This window comes from Xyrauchen texanus, chromosome 17 (assembly GCF_025860055.1).
Source record: "Xyrauchen texanus isolate HMW12.3.18 chromosome 17, RBS_HiC_50CHRs, whole genome shotgun sequence".
NCBI lineage: Eukaryota > Metazoa > Chordata > Actinopteri > Cypriniformes > Catostomidae > Xyrauchen > Xyrauchen texanus.
The window spans coordinates 13,834,791-13,854,770 of NC_068292.1; the positions used below are offsets into that span (position 1 = coordinate 13,834,791).

A 19,980-nucleotide genomic window follows, 5' to 3' on the forward strand; every position below is an offset into this window, starting at 1 on the left:
AAGACACTGAACCCCAAGTTGCTCCCAATGGCAGGCTAGCACCTTACATAGCAGCTCTGCCGCCATTAGTGTATGAATGTGTGCGTGAATGGGTGAATGAGACAGTGTAAAGCGCTTTGAATACCGTTAAGGCCTTAAAAAAGCGCTATATAAGTGCAGACCATTTACCATGTGGCGGAAGCGTACGCCGCATTGGCGATTTATGTACGCTAAAGTGGTGGTGCTGTCTGATTTGATCAAGACGTGTTTGCCCTGAACTAGCGGGAGAAACTTTTGCAGGGCAAAGAAAACAGTCAGCAACTCCAGGCAGTTGATGTGCCAGCGCAGCAGGGCCCCTTTCCAATGGCCCACAGCTGCGTGCCCAACCCAATCTGGAGGCGTCGGTCATGTCGGGACACCTGCTGCAAGGGGACTCCTGCCCGCAGAAAGCAGAGGTCTGTCCAGGGTTTGAATGTTTGGTGGCAGGTGGGGGTGACCATCACACAGTGCGTAACCGAGTTGGATGGTCCTGGCCAATTGCGTAACCGAGTCGGATGGTCCTGGCCAGCCAGCAAGACAGGTTGGGAAGTGAAAGCCACGCATTCAAGCTCTGTTCTAGGGGCACTAAAGGGACAATTATTTTTGACATGCCTGGCCCTCCACCAGGGGACCGAGTGATCTGCTTACCAGCTCCGGAGCGAACGTTTCGGCCTCAGGGTTGATCGTCTCAGGAGTGCCTGGGAACCTTCCGGGTCCGTGAGACGGGGGGACTTGCGCTCCCTGCGGGGTGCTCGACGCTGGGGCTGAGAGCTGGGCCCGAGTTGAGGCGGAGCACTTTTACTAGCCGCAGGAGGACACCCTCGGCGAGCAGACGGGGCTTGGCCTGAGGTGGCAGGGTTGCGGCGGGGCAATGTGTGAAATTGCCTCCATCTGCTTTTTCACCGCAGAGAACTGCTGGGCGAAGTCCTCAACGGTGTTGCCTAAGAGGCCGAACTGGGAGACAGGGGTGTCGAGGAAGCATGTCTTGTCCGTCTCGCGCATCTCGACCAAGTTCAGACACAGATGATGTTACTGAACCACAAGTGTGGCCATCGCCTGCCCAAGTGATTGTGCTGTGGCCTTCGTGGCCCTGAGGGCGAGGTCGGTCATTGAGCACAGTTCCTGCAGCACGTTGGGATCAGGACTACCCTCGTGCAGATCTTTAAGTGCCTTGGCCTGGTGGACTTGCAGGAGGGCCATGCAGGAGGGCATGCAGGGCGGAAGCCGCCTGTCCTGTGGCGCTGTAGGCTTTGGTGGTCAATGATGATGTCGTCCTACAGGCCTTAGAGGGGAGCACAGGGCGACCACGACAGGTGGCGGCGTTCTCGGGGCATAGGTGGATCGCAACCGCCCTATCCACCTGAGGAAATCGCCGTGTAACCACGGCCGCTCCGCCGTCGAGGGTAGTGACAGCGGATGAGCGAGGGACTTTGTGAAGAGCAGAGAGGGGTGCTCTCCACGCAGTCGTCAGCTCACATGCACCTCCGGGAATAAAAGGACTGGTGGGGGCATGGCTGTGAGCGGTGCACAGACCCCAGGAACCAATCATCCAGCCGCGACGGGAGGATGGAGGGTTCCAGTCCTCAGCCTGGGCGTGATCGCAGCCCAGACACACGAGACAGTGCCTGTGGCTGTCTGAAGCAGAGAGCACTCTACCGCATCCAGGAACAACACAGGGGCGGAAAGGCATCTTTATAAAGACGCGTCCTGAAAAGGACATTCAACACCGCTGTGTATTGCTCTTTTAGAGAGAATTACTCTTTTAGAGAAAATCACTCTTTTATACAACACACTTTTAGTATTGCGCTGTCGACCCAGGAGCAAACTGCACTGCCGTGCAGATAAGGAGAAAGACGCTGAAGTGTGCTGTAAATCCAACAGCAGTAATCACTCAGGTAGAGGAACAGGTGTGTGACTCGCAGCTCACTGCATACACGACCATCGGCTCCGAAGAAAATTTCTGAATGAAACAGACGCATTTCCCCGCCTTTATACCCGGATGTCTGGGGCGGAACATGCAAATTCTGTCCGCCAATGTCTCATTGGCCTTTTTCATAGATTAGAGGTATATTCAGCGCTCAAGAGAGACCCCTAGTCGGGGATGGGATACTATGGTTTCAATAAAACAAACTATAGCATTTGTCATGAAAAAAACACTAACCTAAACAGTTAACGTTTTTTCCTCATCAGCACTGTTTATAATGTCTGGTCTGTCTGGCATTATGAGATGTTTTGACATTCTCTATAGTGATTCAAAGAAGACACTTCATTGTTTAATTCCAGTGTTGTGGTCTGCGCTGGGCTGTTTAACGTTCCTCACGATACAGGTATGCCTGGTCAAGAGAGGATGCGCGCTATATAGATGGGAAGCATCTCAAAAGAGCTTTTGAGATAAACCTCTGAATGCATTAAAGGGGATCCCACACACTAGATTTTTTTTATTATCAAGCAAGAGCAGTCTTCCTTTTAGCTAACCAGTGCAATGTGGCCATTTATCACAAAATCATGCAGGAAAAGACTGGGTTCTGCAGGGTTTTACAATGGTACCGTAACCATGTTAGTGTGCTCACAGTTCCTTATGCAAGAAGTCTGATTTCCAAAACTGCCATACTGGCTTACCTTACACTTAAAGGTTTTTACTTAACTAAACTACTAGTGCATACTTTTTGTACTTAGTATACATATATAATGTGATTAAATGAAAAACTGAGTAAAATTAAGATGTTTGAGAGTAGACAAGTTCCAGGAGTTTTGTTCTCCTTTAGATTATGTAGATGAAAATATTTTAGATTACACTCTTTATGTAATGGCTACTACTTTTTCTTATTTAAAGTCAGTCAGATATTTATGCACCCTTTTTCTCTTCGAATGACAGGATCTGTATCACCAGTCATATGACCTGGTGTGTGTGATGTTTGCTTCTATACCAGACTTCAAAGAGTTTTACACAGAATCTGATGTAAACAAAGAGGGACTTGAGTGCCTCAGACTACTCAACGAAATCATTGCAGACTTTGATGAGGTAATGTGCTATGTTACACAAAATGTGTTGATGTGTTCTTCAAGTATTCTGTAAAAATATATTTTTTTTTTATTTGACATTTTTTTTAAATGAACATTATAACTTATTGTGCAAATTCTGCTCTCTTTGCTGTGTGATTACTCATGTAAAACATGCTACAGTACATCTTTTTCAAAAAGACTTCTATTATATAAAAAGTAATGTCATTACAGTGAAGCAGTCCTCCTCAACAAAGTAATGTGATGGTTTGTTTGATGTCTACTTTGGCACTGTTATGGCATTATCCACTCTTTCCCAAACAGTTGCTCTCTAAGCCAAAGTTCAGTGGAGTGGAGAAGATAAAGACTATTGGAAGCACATATATGGCAGCCACTGGGCTAAATGCCACTCCGGGGCCAGAGTATATACAGGTATCTGTCCATCTGTCTGTCTGTCTGCTATCATGCTATCTATTTATGCTAGCTATCATGCTATGTATCATTTAATTGTGCTATCTTGCTTCCTGCTTCGCTACTGTTCGGACGCGTGAGCTTACTGCTTTCTGCTCTGTGCTTCGCTCTCTTGCTTTTGCGTTTTAATTTCAAATTTTCATATCAGAAGTTCAGTGCAGTGCTCAAAACGACCTACTTTGGCACTCACACTACAACCAGAGTCTTTTGGGACTGATATATTAGTACAAAAAGGGGATTTTCTGTGAAAGCTATCTGCCAGCCTCCTACTACCTGCAGTCTACAATCCTGAAATGGGACAACACAGCTGCCTTCACACAGACAGACAAGAAAGAAAATGCTCCTTTCAGATCAAACTCCAATTGCTGCACAAACTACCATAGACTTCTACAAAAAATCACAGTTCTTGAAACAAAACTACTAGCAATACTTCCACCCTAGACGGAATACACAGGAGAGCTTCACTGTGGACTCCCTCAGACTGCAGCCGGCGAGTCTTCTGAATCAAACTTTCCTCGACAGGCTATACTGAGCTTAAAAAACCCAACAGAACAGGTGGCAAATTTGACTGATGAAAGTGAGAGCAAAAACCAGTGGCATAAACAGGGAGCTAGACCCAAAGATACTAGATATATCAGACAGTCACAAGCATCGCATATTGCTGCATTGGCATCTTCCACTCCAGTTTTGACTCGACTAACCAATACTGGTATTCTTAAATATATTGAAAATATATTTGAACCATAAATGTATGTGAAGGAAGAAACCCTAAATGTGATCAGGCATAGATCACATCAGCCAATAGCTAACATTGCAGGTGCTCAAGGTCAAGCAGGCAGTGGAATTTGGCTGAGAACACAGCCGAGCCCAGCATTCTGATAGTGGGGGAATCCATTATCAGAAACATTGGTAGCAGGGCTACTACCACTTGCTGCCTTCCTCGAGCAAAGGTTTCTGGGGTAAATAAGAAACTTCTGAACATTCTGATGAACCATAAGATGGTGAATCTGGTTATTATACACGTGGGGAAAAAAATGATAAGTGGAAAGAGCGGACAGAACTCCTTAAGAGGGATTTCAATTAACTCTTTGAAACACTTCGTAGATTGAAAGTTCAGTCATTCATCAGGGTACTGCTCCCAGCCCGAGGAACAAATATGTTTTCTCAGTTGCTAAGTCTAAACAAAACTTTCGACATGAGAGGACTGAACTACATTGATAACATCAATCTTTTCTGGAGTTAAAGAGATCTGACTAAATCAGATGGCCTTCACCCAAACATACTTGGTGCAAAAGTGCTAAAGGACAATATCTACTTCATCCATCTGCAACGTGCACAAATCCACTCAATCTGGAGGGCACAAAAACACCACCACAGTGTAAGGATGACCACAGGATCGCACTTCAGCACCTGGATGGACATTTTATTGACAAATCCCTCAATAACACAGTGAAGAAACAAAATCCACTACTCAGGGACACAATCCAGGCTGAGTCCCCCACACAGAGCATAATACAGTCAGACTATGACGACTTCGAACTGCTCCAAGATACAGAACCCAAGTACGATTTCCTGAAAATAAGCCAAGGGAGTCAAGATAACATACATCAGCCTCCAGAAACACCAGAGCCACAGTCTCTGTAACCACACACTTTCTCCCTCTCATCAATTCCCCACTTCTGAGCTTCTCTGAGAAAATAGAGGAACTAGTGTATGCTGGAAGAAAGCTCTCCCACTCCATTGCTGCAAGACCCAGATACCAAAGAAAAACTGTGGGCCCCTCTACCACCAAAGCCTGCAGGCTTAGCTCACCCTCACTCTGAGAGAGCTCTCTGGCCACTGCCACAGCACAAGGGCACACATCATCCTTCTGCTTTCGGTGAACAACAAACAACTATTAACAGCTCTCAGTGATATGTGTCGGTACTACGGTAGCAGTAACACTCACAAATGTTTGCAGAACAAGTGGGAATCCACTGTGCCAGTAGCTTTTTCCATATCGTGTTATGTTAAGTGATAGGAAGACTAAGGCTTTCTCAATACGTATGGCAAACCGATATAATCTGTTGCAAATTAGATGTCAATCCGACATTGCTCTGGGGCCAAAAACAGATACTGTCAAGTTAGCACTTTTAAACATCTGCTCACTAAAGAGCAAGTCAATTTTAGTCAATGACCTCATCACCACAAACAACCTGGACTTTCTGTTTCCAAATGAGACTTGGTTAGATAACAGCTGCAGTGCAACAGTCCTCAATGAATCAGCCCCTCTAAACTTTACTTTTATGAGTGTATGTAGAGCTGTTAGGAGAGGTGGAGGATTAGCTGCAATATTTAAAGATATCTTTCAATGCAAACAAGTGTCACTTGATGATTAGTTGACCTTTGAATATCTAATTATTGTACTAAAAGGTGCTCCACACATTCTATTTATAATTATTTATAGGCCTCCAAAATACTGGGATTTCAACATTCAAATAGATAATCCTGAACACAACACTGACAAAGAAATCATAGCCGTATTAAACACTTTTGATCTGACTCAGCATGTTGATGGACCCTCACAAAATCGTGGACACATTCTTGATCAGAACATTAGTAAGGGTCTGAACATTTCATCCACTATTATTAAGGATGTTGTGCCATCTGACCACTTCTGTATTTTCTTTTAAATATTGGTTTCTCCTGCCACTGAAGTTAGATCTGTCTCTGTCAAAAAGACAGCATTCATGCTTTCAATTTGGAGCTAGGCAGACCTTCTTTTCAAACATTATTAACAGCAATATAAACAACACTGCACTCTTTTTTTACTGCTGTAGAGAGACTAACAAACCCCTCAACACAGGTTGCCTGTGAAATGCTGTCTGACAACAAATGCAACGAGTTTGCATCTTTTTTCATGAAGAAGATAAATTGTATTAAAATGGCAATCAGCTCGTCCTCATGTTGCACTAAGGTCAGACAGCACCCACCACAAAAACTTCAGAAATTGGTCACTATGTCTGATTTTGAGACATAACCCTAGAAGAAATAGTACAGCATCTTAAAACTTCAACCTGCTGTCTTGACACACTCCCCACAGCATTTTTCAAAAATGTGCTTAACTGTCTGGAAAAAGATCTCTTAGAAATAGTAAATGCATCACTCCTTTCAGGCACGTTTCTGAAGTCCTTGAATACTGCAGTTGTCAAGCCCTGTCTTAAAAATAGCAATCTAGGTTACTCAATATTGAACAAGTACAGACCAATTTCAAATCTTCCTTTCATAGGCAAAATCATTGAAAAACATTTTGTGAATCAGCTGAAAAAATTCTAAACCTCGAATGGCTACTTGGACAATTTGCAGTCTGGTTTCCAACTGCATAATAGCACAGAGACGGTGCTCATAAAAATCCTTAAAGATATTCATCTAATTATGGATTCAGGCAAAATATCAGTGCTGGTATTATTAGATCTCAGTGCTGCTTTTGACACTGTTGACCACAACATTCTCCTAGACAGATTGGAAAACTGGGTAGAGCTCTCTGGGATGGTCCTCAGCTGGTTCAGGTCTTAACTTGAAGGGAGAGGTTTCTATGTGAACATAGGCAACTATTAATTTGAGTGGACATCCAAGACATGTGGACTCCCATGTAGTGTATTTAGGGGTTTCAATGAAAGTTCGCTAACTGGTTAGTTTAGCGGTGTTGTGTTATGCTATTAGCTTAGCTGTTCTGGGTTTACAATATGGTGTCGGCAGGTTGTGCATGCACAGTAAGTTGCCCCGGAAGTGTCTCATTGGGACTTCCCGTGAACTTTCGTCGTCATAGCAACCAACACCAGTGATTGGTGATCTGGGTCAACACTAATGAAAATGTCTCGGGTTACATGTGTAACCCTTGTTCCCTGAAAAAAGCGGAACGAGATGCTGCGCTGCTAAGTGCTAGGGGAACAACTCTAGCTGTGAACCGAGCTCAAATAGTGTGTGTAACACGTCAATGAACATTGACCGGAATTTATAGCCTCGGCTGATGTAATCATTAGATGCACCTGCGGCCAGGCTATAAATGGATACGTCACCAGGTGTCGTCAGATACTTCTTTTTGAAGAGCAGTCCTGGGACGTCCCAGTGCAGCAAAGCAGCGCAGCATCTCGTTCCGCTTTTTTCAGGGAACAAGGGTTACACATGTAACCCGAGATGTTCCCTTTACAAAAAGCTTCACTACGATGCTGCGCTGCTAAGCGCTACGGGGAACGCAATACCCACGCCGCCGCACTTGGGGCTGTCCGGACCCCTACGGTTGTGCAGTGTACTCACAAAAACGCGAGAGGTCTCAGACATGAGCTTGAGATGTCCCTTCAAGGGCATAAGAGCCCGGAGTAGCATAAACATCTAAACCATTCAATTTTGATGAATGTGTGCAGAGAGGACCAGCCTGCCGCATCACAAACTTGTTCAGGCATGAGCTGAGATGTCGACTCAAGGGCATAAGAGCCCGGAGTAGCAAAGCATCTAACCCATAAAGTTCGATGAATGTGTGCAAAGAGAGCCCTATCGCACCACAAACTTGTCATAAAAACTGATGAATGTGAGCGGAGAGGACCAGCCTGCCGCATCACAAACTTGTTCAGGTATTAGCTGAGATGTCGACTCAAGGGCATAAGAGCCCGGAGTGCAGAACATCCAAACTAAAAAAGTCCAATGAATGTGTGCGGAGAGGACAACCTGCCGCATCACAAACTTGTTTAGGCATGGGCTGAGATGTCGACTCAAGGGCATAAGAGCCCGGAGTGCAGAACATCCGAACTAAAAAAGTCCAATGAATGTGTGTGGAAAGGACAACCTGCCGCATCACAAACTTGCTGCAGAGGGAGACCTCTAGCCAAGGTTTTAGAGGAGGAGAGCCCTCTGGTAGAGTGCGCCCTGAAACCTACTGCGAAGCTTGACCACGCACCTCGTAGGCCCGGGCAATAATGAGGATACCACTTTGAGGGCACCCCGCCCACCAAGCCGTGGCAAACCGCAGTGGCCACATAGAACCTGGCAGTGGCGAGGCAAGTGCCCGCTGACAGTTCTTTCTACAGAAAATCCAGAACTGAAGCAAACTGGCAGTTAGCTGGTTCTGTAATAAGAACTTTAGTAGAAGGAAACGCATGCAGGCGCATTTGCGTTACTACGTTCAGCCCCTCCCGAGGGGGGGGGGGCTGGGTGATTTCAGGGAGAAGTAGAGGAGACATTGCGCTATTCATAGAGGCGAAGAGGTCCTCTTCTGCCCTAAGATCTCACCCAAACTTGTTCCAAGTGGAAAAAGCCCGGCATTTAAAAAGGTCTCGATAACCTCAGGAGAGAGCCCTGTGTCCCTCAGTTGGTACCCTTAGGGGCCAAACATGAAAGATTCCACAATTCGGGGCAGGGATGAAATATTACCCTGTGCCTAAGATAGAAGATCCTTCCTGTTCGGAATCGCCCAAGGCGAGCCGTCGAGGGAAGAAATTCGCTGGCCAACTACTACCTTAGGGTGGAGTTCTTAACTCCCCCGTTGGTATTTCCTGTCTGGACAGTAAAATCTGCTCCCATATATGGGCATCCAGGGATATAACTGACCTGAGTGACAGGAGCTTGCCCTGGGCCCTAAGGAGAATCCGACGTGTCCGAAACACAGCTGACAGGAATGTGGGTCTCCTTGATGATTTATGTAAGAGGCTACCGCTGTATTGTCCACCCGCACCAAGACATGGCAGCCTCAGGAGGAGGTATTTCAGGGCCAGAAATACAGCCATCAACCCGAGACAGTGACTGTGACAACCGAGCTGATGACCCTCCTATCCCCTTAAGCTGGACGACCACTTAAGGCCGCTACCCCGCCTGTCAGGGAGGCGTCTGTTGTTAGCAGCCTACGACAACAAGACGCACCTAGAGTGGGACCCAAGGCAGAAAACCAGGGTCTGAACCACATAGGAAGGGAACAAAACCTGAGGCACGTAACCCTATTTAGCCTAGGGGTTTTGGCCCTTGGAAGAAATCCCCTGGCTTTTGGCCACAACAAAAATGGTCTCATGAGCAGATGGTCCAGAGGGTTCACCGTGGACGCGGTCGCCCTGAGACCTGGAAATCGTTGATACTGATAGCAGTGCAACCTTGACCTAGCCTGACTTTGCTCAGGGTGATCTGAATGGACTCAATCCTAGCGGGAGACAGTTGTGCCCGCATTGTGATTGAACTCCATACGATGCCCCGATAGACAGTGTTCTGAGTGGGAGAGAGGACGCTTTTCTTGGCGTTGAGCCTCAACCCCAGAGAAACAGATGAGCTAAGACGATGTCCCTATGCTGAACTGCCAGTTCCTGGAACTGCGCTAGGATCAGCCAGTCGTCTACATAATTCAGAATGCAGATGCCCCAGAGTCGCAAGGAGCCAGCACTACATCATGCATTGTGAATGTGCGGGTAAAAAGGGCTAGGCTGAGTGAAAGAACCTGACCCTGGAAGACTTCGCCCCCGGAAGTGAATCTCAGGAACTTTCCATGTTGTGGCAGAACTTCTAAATGAAGTATAGAAGTGCGTCATAAGATCGATGGTGACCAGCCAAATGAGTTGTAGGGCTTGAGACACGACCGTCTTGACAGGCATCATCTTGGACTTGAACACCCACGGGCAGTTCAAGCTTTAAGACCTAAGCCAGACGCCACCCCTCACCCTCCATGGGAAACGGGAAGTATTTAGTGTAATAACCTAACTCTCTCTCTGGAAGGGGAACACATATCATGGCCCCTTTAACCAGGAGATTGAGGTTTTTTTTTTTACATAAAAAAGAAATCCGGTTTACGGTAGTGAGAACACGCCGTGGAAACACGGAAAAGAGGCGAGTGAATTAAATCCTGATGCCCTTATAAGACCCACAGAAAAGAATATATCTGGCAGAAGTTTCCACGCTGCCAGGATCTCTGAGATGGGTATTATATTTGAACACTTCCTGTTGAGGGGTTGTTGAGTGTTTCGCGTCCTGAATAAAATGCAGGAACAGCGAAAACACCCAATTTTGACGGAAGCCTCTGCAACCCGAAACACCAAGAGGTGGCGGGAATGGAGGGGCTTCGAGGGGGTACCGGGAGGGGTGAAGTGAAGCACGCGCCCCCTCCCGAGGGGAGCTACACCCTAATATAGGCGCAAGACCGTCAGGGTTTTCTCTTACTAGAAATGATAGCCCTGAGGTCTCGCTTCGGGGGCTAGCGAGGGAGGCGAGACTGTACCCAATCCCTGGGAGGAGGAGCATGACTCGCCACGCTTTGCTTTTGAGCCTCCGTTCAGACAGGACTGAGGCGGGTCAGAGGCTTGCTCGTCAAGCGCAGAACCCACACTCAGGTCGTCCGGGAGGTCATTCTGGTATGCCTGTAAAACAGCATAGTGTGCAGAGCAGCACCAGCCTGACTTGCTGCTTGATAAGCCCTTCCCACTAAAGTGGAGGTTGTCCTACAAGGCTTTAAGGGGAGAGAGGGCTTCTTAAGTGATGATGCCGAGCCTGGCGAGAGATAGCCCGCAAGCGTCTCTTCGACCGGCGGCATCACTGAATACCCCCGTGCCTCAGCACCCACGATGGTCGAATATAATGACGTCGAGGGTATGTGAACACGGGAAGAAAATATATATATTTTTTTATTTTTAGGGGTTCCTCCATGAGCGAAAAAGCTCTTCATGGAGGTTATCAAAGAAGGGAAGGGACTCATGAGGCGTTCCCTTTCTTAGATTGGAAGATAAAATCTATCCCCTAATTTGGAGGGTTTGGTGTCTCTTTTTCGCGTGGCCAGTCCAATCTGGCAACCGCTTGAGTAACAACATCGAGCAATTCCTCCGTAGAGTTTTTTTATCGCGGACGGAAAGCTCGGGGGCGAAAAGAGAATCGCGATCCTCCTCATGATCCGAAGAAGCGTCGGAACGCGCTTCGAGATCATGTGAAGGACCAGCTGGGTTTGGGGAGAGAGCGAGAGAAAGGGATCAACCCGTCTCTTGCTCCTCAGCCAAATCCATGCAAGAGCCCCACGAACGATCTTTATTTTTTTCTTTTTCGTGAGTGCTGACTCCGGAAGCAAGCTAGGCGAGCACGAAGCACTCTGCCTGTTAAAGCAAATCGCAGTGCTCGCACCCGCCCTGCTGCAACGCGAGAGCAGCGTGCTCTTACCCCCAAACAAACAGAGCAAAAACTGATGTGTGTCCTCTTCAGCTATAGAGCAAGAAGAGGGAACACGCACCGCTTATGACTTTCAGTCATTCTCTCTTTTTTTCTTTCTTTTTTTTTGAAATATATATATATATAATATTTTCTAAACAGAAGAGAAAAGAGAACAACGTTCACTGCACACTGCCTAACTGACTCCTAACAGAGGAAAGAAAGTTTTGACAGGGTTTGTGAAACACACAGAAACAGAATCGCTCTGAAAAAAAGAGTTTCTGACGACACCTGGTGACGTATCCATTTATAGCCTGGCCGCAGGTGCATCTAATGATTACATCAGCCGAGGCTATAAATTCCGGTCAATGTTCATTGACGTGTTACACACACTATTTCAGCTCGGTTCACAGCTAGAGTTGTTCCCCTAGTGCTTAGCAGCACAGCATCGTAGTGAAGCTTTTTGTAAAGGGAACAGTTTCCTCGATGCATATGAATTGTTCCACAATGCACAAATAAACAGTAATCAGTTAAAATGCCCAAATTCTCACACCAAAATATGTAGCAAATTTGGTATGATAAATGTTCATTGCATGGGTTAAAGTGTTGCGTATATTACCATTATTTGTAACGGAAACAGTACTGTATGTGTGAGCTAGGAATTAAATGTCCTATTTCTACATTACTATGTAAGTAAATTTATAATGGAATCAGTCGGAATCAGTTTGACAACCATTATAATTTAGATAAATGACAAATAACTAGATTATTTGTTTGAATAAAATTCTCCACCATTACAATCTTAATACAACGTCTCATTGTATCAGCTCACAATTTATACTGTAGGGAATTAGCTTTAATAAGAAGATTATAATTAATTATCTTATTGGAGTAATATTATTCTCATGGCTTATTGACAATAATATTACACATATAGGTATAGCTTTGAAGTGAAATATTTTAGAAACAAGGATGAGATTATTTATCAAAATATACCACAGTCAACATATCATTAAAACTCGTCCAGCAAACACTCAGTATTGATCATCTATCAATTCTCAGAAAGGATATTTTTTGTGGCCAAACAAATATAACTCTTTGCATGTAGCTGTGATTGAATCGTTAAATTTACATTGATTTACAAGCAGACCAGAATCAACTCGCAAGAATGTACACAAAAGTTTATTTAACTAAAATATGAACACATAACTAATCTAAACAAATACATACACACAAATCACTCATACATGGAAAAGGGAAAAATAAAATTAAACCAGAACAGAAAAGGTGAACTGAAGTTATGAAAAGAGTCACTTAACCATCTGTAGGAAACATCTATTTCTTCATTTAAATGGACCTTTGTTACAACTGGTTTTTCATGTCTTATACTAAACCTACGTTCAGTTAGCTACTGGTATGATACTTGCAATTGCCTTGGCTGTTGAGAGAGCGCCCGGATGCAGTCACAGGAGAAAGGCTTGATTGTTCCTTGGGTCAATTGTGTTGCATATGGCTTGAGGTGTTGAGGCCTGCCAGCCTCGGACTAGATGATCCCGGTCCCACACAAACAGCAGCAGAGGGTCAGGGGAAAGAGCCAGGGGAAAAGAGTAAGAGGTGGGATGTGTCTCTTAACTTCTGCTGGAGGTCCCTCCTCTCGAGTCTGGCTTGACCAATGAGAAAGGTGCAATTTCCAAGCAGTAAATTATCCTTTGATTGGAAGCTGACTCATTTGCATGATTGGGGTTGGTTTAAGCCCCTTTATGCTCTGATATAATATTAATATAATATTAATATAGCAAGCATACGATGCTGTCAGATTATATATATATATATATATATATATATATATATATATATATATATATATATATATATATATACCATTGTGCAGGATGTCACACAAGGATTAATTTGGTAGGAAACATTATACTAAATAATTTTACATTAGCTGGTAGTCCTGTCATAAGTCATGCATAAAACAGTATACAGTATAAAATATAAGACAGTAATTATCCTATAGACATTGTCCTGGGGACACACATGTGAATTTATAGACAGTTTGTCTATAATTTAATGAAGGAAAGTCTGTTGTTCTGTTCTTTTCTAATGGGGGTAAGATTGCTCTGGCATGTAGCTAACTTCCCCACTTGGAATGTTACTGGGGGTCCACTCTTTGCTGGTCCAGTGGCAGCAAAGACAGTGTAAAAGCTTGATAATGATCAGTGGGGGAGCAGAGATAATGGAGATGGCTTGGGCCTACTTGGACCTTTGCTTGTTACAGTCTTGAGACATCTGTTGGCTAATTCATTAAATAATGAATAATTGTGTGTCTGATTGGTCCAGATGCTACACCCACAAGGCTAAATTCTTGTGTTCAGCCTGTATATGCTCCCACTAGGCCAAATTATGAAAAAGCCACTGCCAGGATTCTCACTCGTGCCAAGAAATCTGAGCATATTACTCCAGTCCTCTTGTCTTTACACTGGCTTCCCATTGATTTTAAAGTACTATTCACTCAAAACAAGGTGAAACAGAGTTTAGCTATTTTGTGACCTGCAGCTGGAACCAGCTTCCAGAAGAGATCAGATGTGCTCCAACAGTAGCCACATTCAAATCCAGGCTGAAAACACATCTGTTTAACTGTGCATTTACTGACTGATCACTATGCTGGACTTACTAATTGCACTGCTCAATTTTATTTCTGTATTATTTTTCATTTTTATTCATTTTAATAAATTTTACTTTTTTAATAATTGTATTACTTTTAAATCTAATTTCTTGTTCTTAATTGGTTTTAAAATACATTTTATTTTGTATTTTCTTTATCATTTATGTGTAAATAACTTTAAATTGCCATTATGTATGAAATGTGCTGTATAAATTAACTAACCTTGCCTTGTCTTATCTATCGTTCTATCTAGCAGTCTACCATGCAATCTAACATTCCACCATGCTATCTATCACTCTATCTTTTCTGCTTTATATTGTTCTAGCTATCATGTTAACTATCGTTCTATCATGCTATCTGTCATTCTATCATGCTATCTATTGTGCTACCTATTGTGCTAGCTATTATGCTAGTTATTGTTCTATCATTCTACCATGCTAGAACAGTCTGGTTCAGGAAGTAAAAATCCAATAAATATATCCCATAGACAAATTGATTTCCAACAATAACATATTAACCTTTAGAGATGACCTACAAAGCAACAACGTTGTTCATCAATGGTATATGCTTCCGTTGAAGCCTTCTATCTGTGTTAGAGATCGACCACCACTCCCATAATGCACTGGGAATGAGGTAATCGAGTCTCTTCACCCTTAAACTACTTATCTATTTGTACATATCAGAATATTTTGCAAAAACATTAAATATATTGTTTCTATACTTAGAATCAAGAACCTAAATTGTATATTCCCATTGTGTTATATTCAATGACATCATTCACAATGCTTCATGGGATTGTAGTCTTTGCCCTAATGAAATATGGTAAGTACGCAGTCTTGTACTTTTGTCTTTTGTCTGATTTTCAAGTACTTTTTTGCCTCAAAACAAAGTTCTTGATGTTGTGATTTACCTTGGAGCTGGTTGGTTTGGTTCATTACAATTCTTTATTAGGGGATTTTATTAAAAGTCTATGGAAGAAATGAATGAGGAAAATACTTCCGGAACACAGACGGCTGAATTAGTGGGTGGGCACTGTTGTGAGCAATCTATTGTGCTATCTATTGTTCTATCTAACATTCTATTATGCTATCTAGCTTTCTTTCATGCTATTGGTCAGGCTATCTATTGCACTACATATTGTGCTATATATTGCTCTGTCATGCTATTGTTCTATTTATCACGCTACTGTACTCTATCGCACTGTTGTGCTATCTGTCGTGTTATCTATCGTGTTATCTATTGTGCTATCTATCATGCTAGCTGTCATGCTATCAATCATTCTATTATGCTCTCTATTGTGCTATCTATCATTTTATCATGCTATCTATCATGCTAGCTATTGTTCTTTCTATCAATCTAACATGCTGTTTATCATTCTATAAAGCAACTTTTTGTGCTATATATTGTTCTGTCCATCATTTGAATGTGCTGTTTATAATTCTATAGAGCTTCCGTTCATGAAAGCTATCGTGCCATCTATCATTCCATCTTGCTATCATGATTCTATAAAGCTAACTACTGGGCTATTTATTGTGCTACCTATCATAGTAGCTATCGTTCTATTTATCACTCTGTCATTGTTCTATCATGCTACCATGCTCGATATCATGCTATTGTGCTATCTATCTTGTTCATTCAATCATGCTATCTGTCATTCTGTTGTGCTATCTGTGCTATATATCGTTCAATTATACCATCATTTTATCTATCATTCTACTGTGCAATCTATTGTTCTCTCTTTTATTCTATTGTGCTATCTATCATCTACCGTGCTATCTTTCCAGCATTCTATCATGTTGTCTATCGGTTTATCAAGCTATTCTCTGTGATATCTATTGTGCTATCATTCATTCTATTTACTGTGCTATTTATTGCAAGTATGTGTCATTCTATGTCATCCTAATTTATCATTGATTGGAACAGAATTTGTTGTTTCAAATAATCTCCCAGTTTTACAGACATTTTAGAATGGTAACTAAATGTTATGTATAACCAGATAATTTTTTTCCTGGGTTTATGTCATATTTTCTTTTGATCCAACCCCACACTTTTAATTTATATAAATGGACCAGAGTCTTTTGGGTGAGTTCATTATTTATTAACTTTTTGTATTAATAGGAGCATGACAGGCAGTATATGCACATTGGCACCATGGTGGAGTTTGCCTTTGCACTGGTGGGGAAGCTGGATGTCATCAATAAACATTCCTTCAATGACTTCAAACTCAGAGTCGGTGAGTGAGAGCAAAAGATTAAACATTAGACTGAAAGTAAAGGATTAAACGGCATGCGACTTTCCCAGCTGCTAGAAATGAGTATAGAGTAGAAGTTACACCTCATTAATGCATGGAGAATAGCCATGGGGTGGACAGTTTCTCCAGATCTCTGTTTCATGCTGCATTTTGAAGCTATGAGAGCAGTGATGCTCAATGTGAGTTAGCAGAATAAGATCTGTCTTTTCTGTAAACTTGAGCTTGACTTGCATGTGTGAGTAGGGCTGTCTTTGAGGTCTCTCCTAGACTCAGGTCATCCTGTTGCCTATGCAATTCTATCTGTCAAATTGCCTTTTGTTTTTTATAGTATAGGATTAATTAAAACATGCTCTTCTGAAAGTATTAGATTCAAATCATAAGCCTATAAGTTTTGAATGAGGGGAGGTAGAAGATTTGTGTTCCCTATCAAAAAGCTACACTTTGATGCTGCGCTGATTTAGCGCTTTGGGAACATCTTTAGGAGTGACTAGATGTGAATATGTCTGCAACACGTCAATAAAATTGACAAAATGTATAGCCTCCGCCGGTGACATCATCAGGATGCGCCGGTAAAGCGGCTATAAATAGATCTTCAGATCATTCTGTGTATGTTGTGCTTCTTGACTGTCAGAACTTTCTACTTTCCTCTGTTAGGAGTTAGAATTGTTAAGCAGTGAGCAGAAACCGTTCTCTTTTTCCTTTAAAAAACAAAAGAAGAAAAAGAATGACTGATAAACAAAGCAAGCGGTGTGTGTGTTCCCATGTTTACGCTCTATGGCTGAGAGGGACACACACCAGCTTTGTTTTATGTGTTTGGGGTAAGAGCATGCTGCTCTTGCGTTGGGGCGGGTGCGAGCATTGTGATCTGTTCTCAGTCAAAATGCTTCGCACTCGTCTTGCTTACTTCCGAAAGACAGCACCCACTCTTACATCGTGAGGCTCTCGTATGGATCTGGCTGAGGAGCGAGATAGGTCCATCCCTATCGCTCTCTCTCTCTCCCCAGATCCAGCTGGTCCCTCCTGTGATCCTGGAGTGCGCTCCGGCTCATTTTAAGTTCATGAGGGGGACCATGAATCTCTTGAGTCTGTGGACTTCGAGCTAACCACCTCTGAGCATTCTGCGCATGATAATAAAGCGACGGAGGAATTACTCAAGGTGGTTACTCGTGTGGTGGCCAGGATTCAATTAGACTGGCCATGCGAACAAGAGACCCCCAAGCGCTCCAAACTGGAGGACAGATTTCTGTCTGGTGGCCAAGTGAAGGGAATGCCTCATCAGTCCCTTCCCGTCTTTGATGACCTCCATGACGAGCTCTCTTGTTCATGGAGGAAACCTTATACTTCCTGTGTCTTCGTGGCCTCGACAGCGACATATTCGACTATCGTGGGTGATGAGGCATGGGGGTATTCAGTGATGCAGCCGGTAGAAGAGATACTTACGAGTTATCCCTCGCCTGGCTCGGCATTATCGCTAAAAAGACCTACTCTCCCCACAAAGCCGTGCAGGACCACCTCTAAACTTGTGAGGAAGGCGTATCAGGCAGCAGGTAAGGCTGACGTTACAAGAATTCAGTTATCTCCAGGTTCAAGGAGGCAAAGAGTCATGAGGATGCCTTTGCAAAATTCCTTACTCGCCGCACTCAGGGGGAGGGGCTGTCGGCCACTTGGCCCCACCCCGGTCCTTCCAAATGGGAGGCTCAAAAACAATGCGTGGCGAATCGTGCTCCCCCTCGTAGAGACTGGGGCCTGTTCGTTGCCCTCAGCAGCCCCCAAAGCAAGACTTCAGGGCAGTTATTTCTAAAAAGAGAAAACCCTGATGGTTTTGCGCCCAGCCTCGTGTGGGTAGCCCCCCTCGGGTTGGGGCGTGTGAAGCATTCACCTGTTCCTTCCTGATACCCCCATGAAACCTCTCCATTCCCGCCTCTGGTGTTTGGGGAGTAAGAGGTTTCCAGCAAAATGTGGGGTGTTCCTTTGCTTCCTGCCTTAGTCCAGGACGTGGAATACTCGACATCTCCTCAACAGGAAGTGTCCAAATTTATTCCCATCTCAGAGAACCTGACAGCATGGAAGCTACTGTCAGGTGTTTCTATGTGGGTTCTAAGAACAGTAGAAAAAGGCTACAGAATTAAATTTGATCGCCGTCCTCCGTGTTACAGTGGCTGGTCTCCACTACCGTGAAACTGGAACAAGCATGTCTTCTGTGGAAAGAACTGCAAAATCTCTTGGTCAAAGAGGCCGTAGAACATGTTCCCCTTCCAGAGAAAGAGTCAGGTTACTACAGCAGATACTTCCTGGTTCCCAAGAAGGGTGGGATTCCGATTTTAGACCTTCGAGGCTTGAATCGCTCAGTCATAGCATTCAAGTTCAAGATGCTAACTGTCTAGACGGTCGTGTCTGAAATCCAACATCACAATTGGTTGGTCACGATCGATCTCATGGACGCATATCTCCATTTAGAAATTCTGCCACAACACAGGAAGTTCCTGAGGTTCGCTTTCGGGTGCGAAGCTTTCCAATATTGGGTTCTTCCATTCGGCCTAACCCTATCACCCCGCACATTCACGAAGTGCATGGATGCAGCACTGGCTCCTTTGCGACTCCGCGGCATCCACATTCTGAATTATATAGACGACTGGCTGAGACTAGCACAGCCACAAGAACTGGCTTTTCAGCACAGATATATCATCTTAGCTCATCTGGTTTTTCTGGGTCTGAGCCTCAACGTCAAAAAGAGCATTCTCTTTCCTACTCAGGAAATGACCTATCTGGGGGTTGTATGGAATTCGATCATGATGCGGGCACAATTGTCTCCTGCACAAATCGTGTCCATTCAGAATCCCCTTAGCAAAGTCAGGCTAGGTCAAGGTTGCACTGTTTGTCAGTATCAACGAATATTAGGTCTCTTGGCATCTGTGTCCAACTGTTTCAGTTGTGGCTCAAATCCAGGGGATTTCATCCAAGGGCCAGTCCCCTAAGGCAGTTTAGGGTTACGAGCCGCGCGATTTGTACCCTTTCTATGTCGTTCAGACCCCAGTTCCTCACTTTGGGTCCCATTCTAGGTGCGTCTTGCCGTCGCAAATTGCTAACGACAGACTCCTCCATGACGGGCTGGGGTGCGGTCTTAAGTTGTCGTCCAGCTCAAGGGGAATGGGTAGGTCATCAGCTCGACTGGCACATCAACTGCCTCGAGTTGATGGCGGTATTTCTGTCTCTGAAATACTTCCTCCAGTATTTGAGAGGCTGCCATGTCCTGGTGCAGGTGGACAACACAGCAGTAGTCTCTTACATAAACCATCAAGGAGGTCTACGTTCATACCAGCTCAACAGACTGGCACGGCAGATTCTCCTTTGGGCCCAGGGCAAGCTACTGTCAATCAGAGCCGTTTATATCCCTGGATGCCTGAATGTGGTAGCAGATTTACTGTCCAGA

The 19,980-nt window shown here is 44.1% G+C and overlaps 1 protein-coding gene across 1 annotated transcript in view; it reads left to right on the plus strand.

The window, feature by feature from the left end:
- Positions 1–19,980, plus strand: part of LOC127657955 (adenylate cyclase type 2-like) — a 205,450-nt gene that overhangs the window by 180,947 nt on the left and 4,523 nt on the right. Inside the window, exons 21-23 of the mRNA XM_052146987.1 lie at positions 2,894–3,040; positions 3,343–3,450; positions 16,418–16,532. Of these exons, the coding sequence (XP_052002947.1) occupies positions 2,894–3,040; positions 3,343–3,450; positions 16,418–16,532 (370 nt within the window). The remainder of the gene's footprint in view (positions 1–2,893; positions 3,041–3,342; positions 3,451–16,417; positions 16,533–19,980) is intronic.